Source organism: Porites lutea, chromosome 3 (assembly GCF_958299795.1).
Source record: "Porites lutea chromosome 3, jaPorLute2.1, whole genome shotgun sequence".
NCBI lineage: Eukaryota > Metazoa > Cnidaria > Anthozoa > Scleractinia > Poritidae > Porites > Porites lutea.
In genome coordinates, this window is record NC_133203.1 from 7,095,442 (window position 1) to 7,113,775 (window position 18,334).

Genomic DNA, 18,334 nt, shown 5'->3' on the forward strand with positions numbered 1-18,334 from the left:
TCGCGCACGAGAGCTCCGCTATAATTCATTTCAACTCGTGACGTCAATGGTAAATTAGACGCTTCTAACAATGTCTAATTGATAAATTAGAAGAAAAAATATTTGAAGTCAATGGTTTGAACTTTAGTTTTCCAAATAATTCCTCTAAGATTCTTTGGTAACTGAAATTGGTTACATACTCTCCTCACTACAAAACATAACAAAGTTAACTCATGAAGCAACGGAAATCTTGAGGTTAAAGCACTTACTGTAGCTTGGAAAAATGCGATCGAACAGCGCACCGCTGCCTTACGTGCTCAAGAACAATATTTGGGGGCCTGCACCTGTTAATCAAATATGCTCGGTAGGTACTCTTACTTTAATGTTTTAACCAACTTCACTGACTCTTTTCTCTCTGCACATTTCAACGCCAGGTGTGCATGTGGTAATAATAAACTGATTTAGTAGAAGATGCCCGAAAGTTCAGAAAGTGTTGCTATTCAAATTCATCCAAATTTTCTTGGTAGAGATTGATATCACAATGTCATCAGAATTTCGCCCTAAGCCGAATCAAACATTGTGTTCGAGATATTATTACATTTGTTCTTTATTTTCAACTGGTGATAGGGGAAAGTGAATTGAAATAGTTTTACATTAGAAAAACGGCCAGTTTTGAAAAAGGATTTCGTTACAATAACTAATCTTCGGTAATGATGATCCTAGTTCTTCTTGTGTCAGCGGCATGAAAGCATATCTTTTTGAAAGGTTTTGAATCCAAACAATAATTTCAGTTTTTTAGCTACTTACCGTTGTATGCCTGGCCACGCATTGAGTGGTTTCACTTCAAACTACGCAAACGAAGGTGATAAAGTACTTTACAAGACAATTACTACACGATACACTTCGATTTCTAAAATACGGCTTTGATTTACACTGGTAATTGCCTAAAGCCTTCTGGAAGGGTTACCCTCCCTCTATGTAAGCAGGAAATTAGTGCTTCCAAGTAATCTACGCGCGAGCGGAGCCCCATAGCTAAGAAAATTTGGTTATGACGTCGGTGTACGACCTCCCGTCCGTACAGACTCTGGGGGAGGGGGGAAAGGGGCCCGGGAGCAGCCCGTCGGGGAAGGAATGTGTTATAGCTGAGGTGAAACTTGCATTTCAAGCGCCCCGCTCGTTTTAGCCTGATTCTCAGACGTCCGAGGTCGTTCGCGGTCCCTTTCGCTTCCCTCCCTCTCCCGTCTGATATACTCTGTGCGAAGTCGTGTTCGTGACGTCAGAGCCCTTTGTGTATATGAAAAGCCAATCACAACGCGCGTAAGAAATGAAGCATGGAAGAAAATACCACGCAGCACTCTCCTTTCTCAATCCTCATGTCAAGTACCTTATCCTCTCCTATCGAGCAAGCTGAGATGCCACATTTCCGTAAGTAACTTGTTTGATCTTCCATGAGGCTCACTAAAGGGGATATTATAATTATTACTGGGTTCGCTGCAAATCCATCGCGGCCTCGTGATAACTCGGCGTGAACTAAAGGAGCCATCTGGAACACAAGAGACTTTCCAAACCCCGTTGGCAAGTTCAGAAGGACGTCAGTACCATAAACAAACGTTTTAAGCGCTTTGAACTGTTCGGGGAACAGTGTTTCCACGCCAAAAACTTGGCAAGCGTTTTGCACGGCTGAATCGAAACCTTCCACATCTTCCGCCATTTTGATTTGACTCGATGTGTGGGAAATTACATTCCATACATTCCACACTTCTCGAAATATGGTACACGCGCTCTGATTGGTGAAAATTGGCAATGACTCTGACGTCACGAACACGACTTCGCACAGAGTATATCAGACGGGAGAGGGAGGGAAGCGAAAGGGACCGCGAACGACCTCGGACGTCTGAGAATCAGGCTACGCTCGTTTCGGCTGTTAATCACATGGCCGCTCGGACTTTTAGCGAGAGAGAGAAAAAAAAAGATTTTTTCCCCCTAAATTTTAATGTCTACATTAACTTGGAAAACAGGGAAAGAGCTCGAGCTATAGCGAGAAATAAATAATGGAGACCAATTTCGTAGAAAGAAAAACGTGAAAATTATAACCCTCGGTGAGAAAATGAGAACGCGGCTAGCGGCTACCAAGGTGAAAATAAGGCAGAGAAAAATCAGAGTGAACAGGAAGACAAACATTTTCTCCATAAAACGTGTAAATAGGAAGTTGTATAAACGACGAAGTTTCACGTATTAGAGCGGTTTTCACTTGACTGTCGAAAGTAATTGAGGAATTGGTTTGGTTTTGGTTTTACTACGCCCTTTGGTTGGCTAGTGTATTTACTTTGGTTTTGGTTTTACGACAGTCAAGTGAAAACCACTCTAGTCGTGCAAAACAAAGGCAAGTAAATGCACAAAAAAGTGTGTTGCACGTGCAAAGTTGTTTTTTTGCTAATTAGTAAAAAAAAGTGTGCTGCATGTGCAAAGTTGTTTTTTTCCTAATTAGATCTATTGTTTACCGTTCTCGTTGTCTTCACCTTGTCTTTAGTATTACTCGATTTTATATTAAAGAGAGCTTCTCTTTTAGCCCTGAATAAATCTATATATTAATTGAAAGAGTAGACAGCGCCCGTTTTAGATTGCTCGATTTGTCGTCCAATTTGATTCTCAGCTCGCGCGCTCGCGCTCTAAGCTGATTGGTTGCTCTCGTATGGCATTGTTACCTCATGGACCACATCAGTTCTATGTTGCGAAAAGCCAACTCCACTTCTCAATGCCGTAAAAAGGGAGACCCAATATTTAACTTATTTATTTTATCTGCAGGGAGAGTCCTTCCGTTCCTCTGTGTTTTGCCCCGTGTCAACTCATGCTCTAAAGCCTTGGAAATACAGAGATCCTTGGAGCTTAAATCAGGACAGAAAATCGTTATTCCACGTCAACTCCGTTCATGGTATTCTTTGTTTTATTCTGAATTTGATTGACTTATACTAGAGAAGGGTAAAGGTGTGGCTACTTATCTAGGATTGTCCATGGCCTCTGGGCCAGCCTTTTTACCTGTGTTTTTACAGCCTTTTTGAAGGTTTGGCAACATTGTTGTGGACCCGGAATATAAAGTGATCAGTCCGAGAAATGTAATCTTTCGGACGGTAACTAGTTTGCTTCCTAGCTAGCTGAAAGCAAGAAAATGTTGTGAAATCCAGCTAACGTCTTGTGAATGACGGTTTTTGATTTCTGGATCCATGATGCAGAAAGTGTCACTTTGTTTCTGCGGAGAGAAATTAATATTTGCTTCTCAAAATCATTTTTGTTTATCTGACGAAACTTTTACTCCGAAAACGAATTAGTAGAGACAATGCCAGTTCTAAACTTAGTGGGTGTGAACCGCCAGTCAGAAGAGGGGTAACCTGCCCCGTGATCCGTCAGAGAAGAGAAGCTGTATAGACTGTCTTAAGAAGAAGAAGAAGAAGAAGAAGAAGAAGAAGAAGAAGAAGAAGAAGAAGAAGAAGAAGAAGAAGAAGAAGAAGAAGAAGAAGAAGAAGAAGAAGAAGAAGAAGAAGAAGAAGAAGAAGAAGAAGAAGAAGAAGAAGAAGAAGAAGAAGAAGAAGAAGAAGAAGAAGAAGAAGAAGATGGGGAGTTAAAAGTGACTCAGTCACGGTCTTGACTTTTACTTTTTGCTTTCTCTCCTCCCCTCTTTCTTCGCTTTCCTTGCCTTATTTTTTCTCTCTTGCGGGGCATTTAGTAGGCTTCAGATTGGTAGGAAAAGTTTTTAGGAGAGCTTTTAGGATCTTGGCATTAGTTGAAAGCAAAGGTCGGTGGGAAGTGGAACAAGATTTTCATGGTCAATGTTACCTGGTATTCTGCCTTTTTCTCCGGTGTCCTTGACTGAATTGTGCTCATTCTTGTATGGTTTGAAAGATCTCTTCACTCTGTACAAGTTAGCGGACAAAGTTATCCTTGACTATTAAAACTGATGACGTCACAAGCGGTAGAAAAGAGGTGGATTCGCACGGGCGGTTACGGGCGGCTCAAGGGCGTGGGTTAATTGTCGCAGGCTATGCACAATCAAGACCCAATATAGCACACTGTTAACAGACGAAGGTAAATTACGTATCTTATCATCTGTCAAGCGAAAAAAAGGAGCGTCATCGCCTCATTAGTTTCTTTTCACTGAGTTTGAAAAATCCATTCATCCAGTAATTTAAAAAAAAAAATCGCACAAATTGTATTTTATAGATATTCTTAGCAGTGTTGCAGCTATGAAATCAATCAGCTTATAAATGCAACAAAAACCCATTATCCCTTTTTCCTTCTCAGACCCAGATCTATAATTGAAGGAAATGTTAAACCGCAAACAAGATAGTTTACATATTTTCTGCATTTCTTGTTTTCGCTTGTTGTGCCGCGGGGCTTATCCTTTTCACATGTTGCTATAGCAACGTAAGAGTCGATGAAGTAAGATGGTCTCGTTCTATGCGATCGTGTAAGGAATTCATCAATTTACTTTTCAGCATCAAATGTAAGTGAGAATTCTCTTATCTGATTTACTTAACGAACTTCAAAGGGCATTTTTGTTTCTTCTTACAAAAAATCTGCGATTTAGGCGCGTAAAATGTCTAGTCTCCCGCGACAACACAGATTCGACTGGCCATCGTAGATCTTTTGTGATTATTTGTTCGTTTCTGTGTCAACATGACTTTAGAATTGCTTACAGTTGTTACATTAATAATATATTAGACTGAAGTTCCTTAAGAACCTCAGCGATCGCTAGATGATCGAGTACTATAATCTTTAATGCAAAGAATGTAAGCTTGTGTAAAGAAAACCGCGTATGCCTTTATATAATTCCTCTCTCACAACAGTACACGGGGTTAAACAGTCGTTTTCAAGCATTGCTTTGTTTATAGCTGTTTGATTGGAAGGGAATTTATGATGAAGTCTTCTTTTACAATAATCGTTGTCATGTAATTAAACGAGAAGTGACCCGGGCTGCTGATGTATGATTAAAAACCCATTCCTTGGCCATGTTGACGAAGATCTGTTCGGAGACGACTTTGATTTAGTACACGCTTTGATTTAATACTACTAAAGAAGTGGTTGATCAAGAGGTTCAAGTGGTGGTGTCAGGGTTTTAACCTGTTTTATGCATGTGCATAGAGTGCATAGAATAACAATTATGTCCAAGTAAAGAACAACAGTTCTGATCAGCTGTTCTAAAAATACTTAAAACATTGTCTTCACACCATATTTGTGGAATTTTAAAGGGCTAGATCTACAGCCACAATCAGGGACAAAATAAATGGAAAACTGTCTTAGACCCCCCTCACAACAAGTCGAAAATTGGAAAATGGCGTGTTTTGGTTGTCACACAGCTTCACCTTGATTTTGGGGTGTTAGGGTTTTTGCTGTTCCATTTTGTTGTGTCCATGATTGCAATCTTGGACAAAATAAAGGAAAATTTAGACCCCCACCCTCCCCTCCAAATTAAAAATGGGAAAATGGTGGGTTTTGGCCTTTGCACAGGTTCATCCTTAATTTCTGGGGGATTGTGAGTTTGTTGTTCCATTTTATTGTGTCCAAGATTGTAGCTTAAATAAATTTGTGGGCGGTGGTGAAACAGGAACTGAAGGTATCCTTCCCCAGCTCAAGAGAAAAGAGTTTGTGTTTTGTTACATTACCTCAAAACTGAAAGAAGTGTTGTTTTGTAGACCATTACACTGTATAAGATGTTGACAAACTCTTGCCAACCATATACTTTAGCACATTGACGTTAAATTTATAAAATTGGTGTATGTGAGAAAATAGTCAGGGAGTTTTACCTGTTTTGCCAAATATGTTCTCGTTGAGATTATCCATGATTTATTGAGAGGAAAAACTTGACACAACAAATTTTGATTTTGAAAGAGAAAACTTAAAATAGCCTGTGGGTGATCGACCCCTTACAGGGATGCTGCAAACCCGGTCAAGTTTCAGCAAGGCTATCATCATCACAAAACTCAGTGGTTCGATAGTGGCAAAGTCACTGGTGGTGCAGGTGGAAGCGGGCTTGTTTATGGTTCAGACCCAAGCAATAAAAGCACTGGTAAGATGACTGATTAGAAGTCTGCACCTCATGTCATGTTCCCCTGTTCTGTTGCTCAGACTGGGCAGGCTGAAGCCTCTCACTTTCTGCACTACGGCGATAAGAGCACTGCTTTAATCATTGTGTTCTTATAAATTTAATGTAATAATGCACCTCTAGTAATACAGGTGATAGTGTGATAAAAGGAGTTGTAAAAAGTGGAGTTTCAGGCTCTGTGTGCATGTAACGGCTTGATATATAGGATATAACAATAAGATGAAATGGTAAATAAAATAACATAAAATGCTGTGTGTGATGATAGATATAGATTTAGATTAATGCTGTCATACTGTGAAGTTCAAGACAGCATTTGATGTCAACATCATCATTCTTTTTTTTTCCTTTTTAGTGTGATCTCCCTGAGGGGTCAAATATGTAAAATTTAAACCCTGTGCCCTACCCAGACTGCTCTTATCAAGGGTTTGATTCTAATTTTCAGACCAGCATCTCTGTCCATTTTATACACGGGTGACCTCCACTCATATTGTAAACTGCCACTTAAACTGGATAAGCACCACCCCCCCCCCCCCCCCCACCATTATAGGCCCATAATTTTACCGGAAAACAAAATGACCCCCTCCCGCGGATGTAAGCCCCCTTTCAAATGTATTGACATGAATTCAATAATTGAAAATAATATAACATTATTAATTTATTATGTCATTTTAAAACTCAGTTGAAAATCAGGAAGTACAAACATATTTTGATCAGCACTATTCTGTTCTGGTCATAAATCTCCTTGGACACAAGCCCCTCCATTATTAAGCCCTCCCAGGACTCCTTACAAAGATGTATATAAACCCAGGGCTTGTAAGCGGTAGTTTTCAGTATGGTCTGATATGAGTAAACAAGCAATCCAAGCGCAAAATTAAGTCAACATTCTCGTAAGTTGGTTTATTTATACTTACAGTGTTCCCGAAGGAGCCGCAGAGAGCATTCCCTTTCTCCATGCAGGACACTCAGCGGCCATTAAGCAAGAATTATCATTTACAAAATACACACAGTAAAGGGTTTGAGTTGGCAGTATCCTCCTCAAATGATTCAAGACCACTGAATGATAGATTCACTAAGAAGCAACATTTTGTACAAGGACGGGTATGTAAAACCACTTTCTTTTAGCTTAGACAAACACTGTTTACAAAAAGCTCCACTGATTGGTTACCTGAATGGCTTTAATTTTGAAGAGAGTTTGTTCCTGGTATCCCTGTATGGTACAAATTTATTTCACAATATTTCGAACACCCTAAAATAACACACAATGGGTTTTCAGCGTGAATTCTAGTGATCTGTACTAACAAATTTTACCTTGGCTGATTCTTGCCTTCAAAATATTCCTTTTTCTTTTTCTTTAATGTCGCTATTAAGAAGATACTGATCCCAAATCTTGAATAAAATTTTTTGGTGAACCCTCTTATAACCTTGCCTGTTCCACATCTCACATTTTAAAAGTTTGACAGGAGAAACGGTTTTTCTGGAGGTGTTGGGTGGGGGGGGGGGGGGTGGTGGTCATGCTCTCCCCTTCTCTGCTCCTGCAGTTTTTTGCTGGCTGTGCTTGTTTCACTGTCCAAAATGGACAGGAGTTGCTTATTTTGGGGCATATAATAATACTTTTAGTTAAATGTCTCCTTTAATTTATAGATTCCCGGTGGTTCAGCAAGCAATAGAATGATTTATGGTACAGATGAGGTCCTTCGTCAAGCCCAACTCAAAGAAGAGGCAAACAGACCCTTAGGGTTTCTTTATGGAACAGATGCTGCTACAAAGGTTGGAAGACCTGCGCCTGCACCACGCCCAAATAACTCACTATGGCTGGAAGAGAGAACGTGAGTGTAAAAAATTTAAAAGGAAAGTCTGATTTTCTTGTTTTTTGTCATGTTCATGTAAAGAGGCATGTCCTAAATTTGCCTTACCCATCTTTTGTGTCTGATGAAATCTCTCTGATTTCTAGAATTTCCCACCTCGGGGAAGGGTACTCCCTTATGGTGCACTGGACAGGGTGTGGCCAGTGGCCTCTTTTTATCCCGCAAAGTGTATTCAATTACGTGAGCTTGTCCTAAACAAGGCCATGATTTTTGGTAAACAACTGAACATTTTGTCCTTTGTTTTAAACTGGGTTCAAAAACATGGGTTATGGTTCTTTTTACAGGGAAGGTATATATATTATTTAAAATAAACCTTTGACTGGCGACAACCCTAACATTGGACAATTATTCAAGTTCCCCCCTCCCTGGGCCACTCCCTTCAGTGGTGGATCCAAGGGAGGGGCCTGCCCCCCTCCCCACGCCTTATTTTTAGACCTAACTGAGGCCCGAAGACTGAAAAAAGTATTTTTTGAGACCTGGCCCCCCACTTATCTCAGGGGCTGGATCCGCCACTGCCCTTGACAACGATGAACCCAATTGATGACATGACTGAGTTATCAAGGGTGAGATGATTTGTCACTCTAACTTTTAAATCTGGACAAAATCTTGTGGTGTTACCATTCAGATGAAACCTCTTTGGCAGAACTTTTGCCATGTAATACTTAAATCTTAAGATTGCACAAAATTAAGGCAAATTTGGAATATTTTTTTGAAATTTTTTTATTTAGGGTTATACCCTTAACAGCAGTACATTAATGATGTAATTACGTGTACTACAGCTGTACTCATATAACTTATCTAAGTGGTGGTAATGCCTCACATAGCGATAGTAAAGTCACTGTATGAGTGTAAGGATCTTACAATAATTATTATTTTACAATCTTATTATTAGGATGAAATAAAATTATTGTAATTAACCGATCAAACTTTAATTTGCAATTTCAGTGAAAAAGATGCCCTCAAAAACCAAACTTTAGCACAAACACAAGGTAATAATATTTGACTCAAAGTTGGATTTATTTTTTGTTAAAAAATTAAGGCATACTAAAATTTACTCTTTCAGATGAGTTTTTAGCAAGACATTATGAAGAGAAAGCAAGGCAGAGGCAAGCAATACAGGAGGAAAAGAGAAAGGTATATAAAATCATTGATTATATTATTGACAAACAACCACAGATGGTCTTGGCCCGCACTAATATTGCTAGCATGTTCAAAAATCCATTTTTGGATTTTTGTTTCATTTGTCACTAAACAGAAGAAAAGAATCTCAGGGATCTAGTTTAATGTTGGATTCTCTTGAAAAAGTGCACCCTTAACATTCACTTTTGTTTTAATCGCATTTGTCAAAACGCATCCTAATCTTGGTGTTCCTGTGGTACAAAGCCACAAATTTGCGAGGTATCAGGGGCGACTGTCAATTAGCTGCCCCCTCTGATTTTATCAGGGGCATCTCAGCTGGGAAACTGGACTCCTTTCAACTCGATTTCCTTTCCGTAAGTGATGAACGTGGGTCTGTAATCAATGATTATTGCCTCTGGTCTCATTAATAATATTGGCATTGTTTTGGTCTCTCAAAAACTTTCAGGATCTTGAAGCACTAAGAAGCTATCATCCTTGGGGGAGACCGGGTGGTGGTGCACCTCTGAATGTGAGTGTGTATATATTATAACAAACCGTAATATTAGTTTTGTTTTTTGCAGGGTGGGTGGGGAGGGGGGAAAGGGAAAGGGAAAGTGGCAGAGTGCTGTTTAATAATTTTTCTCCCTAAATAAAATATTGCATGGCTGTCAATAAGATTTCAAGTTTCTGGGTATATGCAGTAATTGGGTGTGTAGTGGCGAAAATGAGCCCCTCCATGTATAAGCCCCTCCAGCGGCACATACCCAGCAAAAATTAACCCAAGTCCCCCCCCCCCCCCTTCCCACCGGGCCTATTATAAGGACAAAGGTTAATAAGCTATAAATTCAGTAACACCTAAACATTGTTGACTGGTTTAAAAAAGTATGAACTGTGGAAATTTTCTGAGTGACCTTAAAGAGTTACAACATGAAAATTCTAAGTGAGTGAAGGACAATAACTTATTAACATAACATTGCATTCATTTGATGTATATTGTCACAGTCTGGTATGGATGAAAAACCTGACACAAAAAGAAGCAAGAACATCCAGTCTCTTGTTCAGGAGGTAAGGATGCTCTTTGATTTACAATAATAAGTAATAAAAATAATGAACTATCATTTAATTAATAAAATTAATTATTCTCCAGGACCCAGTAATGTTCAATTGATGGTGGATACTGCTATGCAGTGGATAAATCTCTACGCACCGGATAACGCAGCTGGTTTCTCTAATACAAGTTTATTCACTGGATAGTAATTTATCCGGTGTATTGGGCTATCCAATATTTGAACAACTGGGGCCCATTAAATTACAGAAAGCCGTACTAGCAACTTTCTCAGCTAGTTTAGTTTTTGCTATTTTGGGTAGCTTTTTGCCTCCAGTGATGACAGTGACCAGAAAACTGCACGACTAGCTTCAAAACCAGGATTTTTTGCAAAATTTCCAGGGGCAAATGGGTTAAACAAGAGTACGGACTACCTAAACTTATATTTCCAGAAGTCGAGTGGGGGAGATTCAAACCAAAAAACCCTCTTTTGGGGGAGTATATATGGATATTAACTGGGTAAACACATTCCTTAATGACAGTTACAACTGTAGTTGTGGTTTGACCTAATTTTAGGGTAATCAACTGCCCTTTGGAGGTCAGCAAGTTGGAGGAGGGGCTCCAAACAGAACGGAATCAGGAAGAGTTGCCGCAGGTTTCCGTGCCGACCCTGAGCTAAGATTTCCAAAGCATGCAGCTAAAACTGATGTTGAACCTGGTTTGGTGAGTGAAGCAGTGTGTAATATTAATAAATTATTATAGTAATAATAATGGTAATGATGACGATGATAAAGTCGACAACGGCATGTTACATGTAAGCCTCACTGTATTATTCTTTACAAACTTGCGCTGAGTAAGAAATATTACTGTCTGAAGCACTTTAAATGTCTATCAAGGGTTGAATAATCTGTAATCTTTCCTTACAATCATGTATTAAATCATCATGTAAGAAGTCATGCATCCTGACACAATAATTATTTAGACATTTCTATATTTGCAGAGGTATGGTGGACGAGATAAAAAATACAGACATGAATTAGGTGAGTATGTGATGAATTTTGATTCTCCTTTACCATTACTTAAAACATTCACTTTAGGTACAGCATGTGAATTAAAAGTACTTAATTATGAAAAATGATTATGTGAAAGAAAAAAAAAGAAAAACTGTGTTGCTCAACAAAGAGAATGTGTGATTAGGAAAGAAGGAATTTATAATGTCTTTTGCCAAACAACCACAGGAAAAAATAACGGATTCCCATTTTTGGATATTTTAGGATATTTAAAAATATCCATAAAAATCCCAAATTTGGCAAAGTGAGACAAGTCCCAACCAGGGAATTCCTAACCAAGTTCCCTGATTGTGACTTGTCGCACTCTTCCAAATTTGGTATTTTTGTGAGTATTCTTTAAATACCCTAAAATATCCAAAAATGGGAATGTGTTATTTTTTTCTGTGAACCCTCCCCCCGCCCCCGATATTTCCACTGTTTTGAATTTCAGGACTTAGCGACATGCAGCATTTGGTAATGAGGCAAAAAATGTGTAGATTTTCTCATTTCCTGATGAGGGAATTGTTTGTTTGCAGACTCCATGATTGAAACCTCAAGAACAAGGAAAATGCTTCAAAGAAGAAAGAGCATTGAAGATGAACTGCAACATGTAAGTTAATCAGTGATATTCTCACAACAGACCCTAAACAATGAACAAAGGAATTTAAAACTTCTGTACTTACAGAAATTTCAGTACTAGAAATAACAAATTTTTGCTGCAATATGATGGGTCACCTGGAAACTCTTGGAACAGCTAACAGGATCGAGGAGAAAACAACAAACTATATAACAACAGAAATAGAGGACCGTTATAGACAGCTTTATGCCAGGATAAATGAATGAATTTAGAGGTTTTGGAGAATTTCATGACAGCAGCATACTTACTTTTAGTATACTACTAGACTCTACAATACAATAACTACTACTCAGGTGAATTAAAGAATCGGTCACAGGAAGTTTGTAGGGGTGGGGCAGGGTTCTCTGGTTTAAAGAGGATTAAACCTCTACACTTAAAACTTTGTAGGCCTGACTCTATTTAAAAAAGGATATCAGTTTCATTTCGATTGATGGATTTTCCTGGTCACTTGACTTGTGACGCCCTTCTTTTCTACCTATTTTGATCCAAAGTTACACCGCTTGTAAAAGATTTAATATTATATAAATTGTTTTTTATTTATGACAAGGTTTATGGAACTGATTGGGGTTTTTTGGAAATTAATTGTTTTATGTAAACTGTAATGTTTTCATTTTAGAGGGAGACTGGGGCGAGTAGAAAACATTGAATTACCAAGTAATATAATATATTAAAATTCCCCGATTAATTTGACATGTTTAGCATCAAACTAAAATTTTGCATAATTATGGGCGTGGCCAGTCATGCGAGTTCAAAAAGTGCAATATCAGCACCAAATATGGGTATGGACATAATCAAAGATAAAGGGAGTGTGAAACAAAATGAGAAAAATAGGGGTTTTTGCCAGGTATCAGTGAGGAGCCATCCTTAATTCACATTAGTAGACTTGACAACATTTTGAAGAAACCCCTCAAAACCCCAATCATTTTATGTTGTTTGTAGATGAACACAGACCAGTTTGGAAAAGAAGGTGCTGGGGCTCCCCGGAAAACAGGATCTGGTAAGTGGCAATTTATTTAATGCAGCTTCTAAATTTTGTCAAGCCTAGTTTCCTTGTGATTGTCTCAAAATGTGTTCACGTGGTTGAGACATCCATATAGAAAGAAATTTGATGCAATAATCTCGTAGAAACACCTCATGAAAAAATAGCAAATTTCCCTCTCAGATCCCTCACCTATCACTGACATTAGACCTAAAGAAATTCAAATAAATTTATACTTTAACAAAACCCCTTTGGAAGGTGGAAGAGGTAAAAATATTGAAGACCTACTGACGTGCGAAGCCCTTTAACAACCAGTTTAAAAGCTGATACTTTGTGACAGAAAGTTCATTATTTAAAGAAAGAGAGAAAGATATACACAAATGCTGCTAAGATTTTCTAATCCACAAATGGATTAAAATTTTTTTCAATAATGATGATCTTCTACTTACATGTACCATCTAAGTACCACCCAGGCAGGTATATTTAGGCCTTCCCTCTAGTGGTTTTAACTGCTGAGTTGCCTGTGAGTTGGCAAGTAACAATGTTCATTTTGTCTTTGTAAAGGAACTGTGAAAGCAGGCTTTCCCACGACCCTGTCCAAGGACATAGAAGAACTCAGGCATGTTAGCAGAAGGAATCCACAGACCTTCAGTCAAGATCGAGATTCATTTGAGGTGTGAATGAGAGCGTTTCTTTTGAATAGTTTTTATGCCTTGATATGGGTGTGGATTCCTCCAGTCTCTCAACTTGTAACAGTAAATGAGTTCAGTGCTATTTGGTGCTTATTGGAATTAAGTTAACCCAGCTGCTTAGGTCTTTAGCCGGTATCATAACCAAATGCTTCTTGCTGACATTGCTAAATAAAGATAAGGGTGAGGATAATAGGGGTAGGGGTTGTGAGCAGGGAGAGGGTAAGGGTAAGGGATCATTATACATGTCTGGGGAAACTCCCCACCTACCCTTCCCCTAAGCCAGCATTAACACTTACTTCTCACTTAGGGCAAAATGTTGGCTTAGGGAAGGGGTAGGTGGGCAGTTCCCCAGAAACGTGTAATGATCCAGGGTAAGTGTGAGGCTGAGGGTAAGGACAATAGCGAGTGTCAGGGTGGGGGTGTGGGTGTGCGTGAAGGCAAGGTTAGGGTTCAAGAGGGTAAGAGTAAGGGTCAGTATAAAGGTGAGGGGGGAGGGGGTAATAGTAAGAATGAGGCTGAAGGATAAGAGTGAGGGGAAGGATAAGGCAGAGGCTTAGGGCATGGAGATTCCACATCAGCTTGTTTGCAGTTGTTAAGTCGCGTAACTGTATAGTGGCATTTCTTTCTGGAGCAAAATACCACAGGGTACCCATGCCCTGGGTTTTAAAGAAATGATGTAAGCACTAAACGAGTGTACTGAGCATGTGATGAGTTATTTTTAGAGTAAAAAAGGGTTAGGGTTAGGGTGGGGGTGAGGGCAAGGGTGAGGATGAAGCAAGCAAGTTCTCTGAAGGTAAAATATGTTTATCTGTTGCAGTATAATCCCTGGGGAAGAGGTTACGGAAACCCACCAACATTTGATCAACAAGGAAGAATTGTCAAACCACTACGAGCAAGGGATGAAAATGACACGGTAAAATAAAAAAACTATTGTTTCAAAGTGACCTGCAATATTATTATTAAAATTACCTTAAATGTGCAATCAATAAGAAAACTATATAATCATAGAAACCTGTTAAAAATTCAACAGGCAGGAATTGGTATTGAAGTCAATCGTCCAGGTGCTGGAGCTCCAAATGTTGATGAACATGGAAACTTGAAAGTAAAGAAGGCACAAACGTTGACCAAAAGTTATACTGGAGGTAACAATAAGAACAATTATTAATGATTTACTCATACTGTAGGCACTTAAATTAATTAAGGGTGACACTTAGTCGGGGGTGGTGCTTCTTTGAGTAAATACAGTATTACTTCAGCAAGAAAAAATTTCCTTTTATCCTGTAGACACAGTTCAGCGTGATTTCAGCCCCAAAAATAAGCGCAATGTTTATGACCCGTGGGGAAGATCAGGGGCAGGTGCTCCAATAAAAGATGCCGAAGGGCAAATCCAGACTCGGACAGCTGGCAAAGTATTGCATGATTCAAGTGTAAGTAGACATTAACACCACTTTTACTTTAAATGCTTCCAAAAGTTATTAATAGCTTATTCTCAAGAGCTGTGATTTCAGTGAACCCAAGGTTGTCTTGCCTATCTCAAGTAAAAAGTACATTTTTCATGCACAAGTGATCACATTTCAACCAGTTTGAGGGTAGCAGCAATTAATATTATTAGCAGTATGAAGTTTTGAGGGTATTTAGTATTAAGGGACCAGAAAATTGGGGTCGATCTCTGGTGGGTTCCTTGGTTACCTATGCACCCCTCCCCCTCCCTCTCCCCCCCCCTTCCCGACCAGTATTCCAGATACTGCTTCATATTCTTACCCCTTTTTGATATAATAATTAAACCTCACCTCAGAATACAATCATTATTAGGTTTCAATCAAAATCTTAGATCCTCCCTAGCAGGGGATACAAATTTATTAGATGTTATTGAGGTTCTGTCCATTACATTTAGTTACATTTCTGAAGTGGAAAAGAATCTGTTTATTATCCTTAAAAATTGATGTTGTTTTAGTATGAATGGGAGGGCTTGTTGTAGTAGCTGGATTATCTTGATCTCTGCCATTAATTTTATTCAAGGATCTATGAAACGTATTTGCGGACTAATAAGAAGGCTAGGCTTTTTTATGAAAAGACAGTGTGCCAATTGTGTGCCACTCTGGCTATCTTTTAGGGCAAAACCTGTGGGTTTGCACATGTCTTAACTAGCACTTTTTTCATTACTTTGTAGGATTATTCTCCGGCTGGAAAAATGGACACACAAGCAAAACAGCATTTACTTTCAACTTTGTGTGAGTTGGGTTTTTGTATTGGATTAGACAAAAGTTTATTTTGGCTGGGCCACCACAACAGTGCATGTTACACCAATTACTGCATGCCCACACCAGACCCACATCCTCCCACTTGGAACCAAAGTATTGCTTCAGTCACTCAAAAGTTCAATACACTGACTTTTCTTTAAATTTATATACAGTGACTCAGACTGAAGAAAGCAAAAGTCGAAGAAAAGCTGAACATGAAGACCTGTTAAATGTAAGAAATGTACCATTTAAATTGACGAGTGTGTTTTCTTTACGCGATATGATATGTGTGGAGTTTAAAAGTGTTGTTCTTTTTTGTCATTTTAGAATGAAACAGATGCTGCTTCATGGGTACGGTCTGGAATAGTTGGACAACCCAGTTATGATCCGACTACTAAAGAAATTATTGCTCCTAAGAAAAACACGTCAGATGTGACATCACAGGTACAATAATAACCTTAGATGCCATTTTCCAGGGAAATTTGCTTGATGACTTAAGGCAAAATTAGTAGCTATTTACTCTCGGCATTGATTTCTTTTTCTGTGGACCTAGCCTTAATGTTTACTATTGTTTTGACCATAGGTATTGAATATAAGGAGACCAAAGAATGAGAAAAGCTACGACTATCACACTGACCTTGAAGTTCAAGCTCACTGGAGAGATCTACAGCGGAAAAAGAGTGCAGAGGAGCAGCGAATCAAGTCTGTTGAGGTAGCAACTTAATGTAATACATTTATAAATGCATAATAAATTAATGGCATATCCTACTCATTGGGTTGGATTTTTTTTTTGGAGGGGTGGAAATTTACTCAAGTCTGGGTGTAGGGGTCCTGATAAGTGATGAAAACCTGACCTTGTTTAGGCATGCATAAAATTTTTACAACTTATTCAGGACAGGGACACTGAAAACCACATTTCCAGCAACATATTTATTTTTTTAGCCTGTGCTAGGCTTTTGGATAGTAGGGACATAACAAGTAACAAGGTCAAGGAAAAATCAGCATTTCGTGTAACTTTTAAAGATCTCTTCACATTACTATCTTCAAGCTTGCAACAGGCAAGCACTGATCTGAGAAGTGCTACCTGAACATTGTATGAAAGTCGGCTCCATACAAATGTATGGTTTTATTAATTAGACAAACAGAAGTTGATGATTTTTAATGTGTTACATTTTGTAGCATTTGAAAACCATGGACAACATGTGGGGAAGACCTGGGGCAGGCGCGCCACTTAGTAAAGAACAAAAGGATTTTGCAAGGAAACACAAACGTAAGATATCCTGCCATTGAAGCTTCAAATTACCTTACGTCTCTCTCAAATTAAGGAGGCAGAGGGCTGGAATTGCAATACAGAGACCCTGACTTCAATCCCAGTGGCAGAGATCCAGGGGAGGGGCACGCCCTCCTTCCCCTAAGTTTTAGACCAAACTGAGGCCCAAAGGGTCAAAAATGTTTTTTTCAAGACCACCCCCCCTTACTTCAGGGTCTGGATGACTGCCCCACCCCCCTATCTAAAGGTCTGGATCTGCCACTGAATCCCCAGCCAAACCGCTAGCTGGATTTGTTCTCGATAGTCCCAAGTTCAACTCCTTGGTCACCCTTGTCAATAGCCAACAGGTTTTCCTCTGGCAAAATGTCTGTTTCCATCCTCATTTATGGGCCACAATAAAAACCCAGTAAAATCTTTCTTTTTCTTATGGTGATCTTTTTATAATTTAAGAAAATGTTGTAATTCACTCAAAAATTTGACACATTTTCACATTGATTTTTTTTTTCTGCCTCAGTCACCCAGGCACAAGTCACTGGGTGGGGTTTTTCCCAGTGGCCCCAAGTTTGACTCCTAAGTCAGTCATGCTTGAAAAGAGTAGGGAAAAAAACAACAACAAGAACTTTTAAGTTAAAACTATATCTGATGTAAATGATTTAATCATGTTATTTGTTGGAACTGTATGATGATTAATTTGTAATTTTTTGTTTCCACAGTTGGACTGGTACCTGCTGATACAGCGTACACTTACAGATAAAATTTTGCCACATCTTTGTGAAACTCAAATTGTATAAAGTATTTTTGTATTAAGTGGAGTTTTGTACTGTAAGAGGACAGGATAATCATGCCAAAACTTATGCACAAAGCCTACTTTGTACTAGTTTTTATAAGCAAAATATTTAATATATCTATAGGAGGTGTTGTCCTGGTAAAAACACTTATTTTATTAATTATGTTTTAATAAAAAAAAGTGTTTTTTATGTTATGTGATGGAATTGAGGGCAACTTAACAGCTTTTAATTGAGCTGATATTTTTTCAATGTAGCTTACAGTTTCTCAGAGATGCAGCACAGTTTTACAAGTTTAACAGTTTTATTTTTGTAAACTAAGTTATTCAATAAGGTAGCTTCACAGAATGTGAAGGAAAATATTCTCTAAAAGATATGTATAGGTTTTACGTTTTAGTTAATGTAAAGCTTCCAACAGTTTTAGCAGATACTACACAAACCTGAGATGATTTTCTCCATCGTCTGTATTATATTGAAATTTTATTGTGTATTAAACTACATATCCCTATAAATCTGTAATTATATCTTTGTGAAATAAAGTCAGTTTTTTGTACTTTTGTTTTTTTCAAATTTCACT

At 38.6% G+C, this 18,334-nt stretch overlaps 1 protein-coding gene across 4 annotated transcripts; it reads left to right on the plus strand.

The window, feature by feature from the left end:
* Positions 1-219: 219 nt before the first annotated feature.
* LOC140930316 (uncharacterized) lies at positions 220-18,314 on the plus strand. 4 transcript variants are annotated; one of them, XM_073379998.1, is made up of 22 exons: positions 220-343; positions 2,785-2,911; positions 6,990-7,174; positions 7,718-7,902; positions 8,887-8,930; positions 9,005-9,075; positions 9,527-9,589; positions 10,063-10,125; positions 10,682-10,828; positions 11,106-11,145; positions 11,691-11,764; positions 12,731-12,788; positions 13,335-13,444; positions 14,280-14,375; positions 14,493-14,604; positions 14,747-14,889; positions 15,633-15,693; positions 15,876-15,934; positions 16,030-16,146; positions 16,286-16,414; positions 16,882-16,972; positions 17,686-18,314. In XM_073379998.1, the coding sequence occupies exons 1-22, from the start codon at positions 263-265 to the stop codon at positions 17,724-17,726; spliced, it is 2,097 nt and encodes a 698-aa protein (XP_073236099.1). In that variant the 5' UTR covers positions 220-262; the 3' UTR covers positions 17,727-18,314. The 4 variants fall into 4 exon arrangements, with proteins under 4 accessions (XP_073236099.1, XP_073236101.1, XP_073236100.1 ...); XM_073379999.1 differs by lacking the exons at positions 220-343; positions 2,785-2,911 and adding exons at positions 4,449-4,477; positions 5,904-6,040 and having other exon boundaries at positions 14,490-14,604; XM_073380001.1 differs by lacking the exons at positions 220-343; positions 2,785-2,911 and adding exons at positions 4,449-4,477; positions 5,904-6,040.
* Positions 18,315-18,334: the final 20 nt, after the last annotated feature.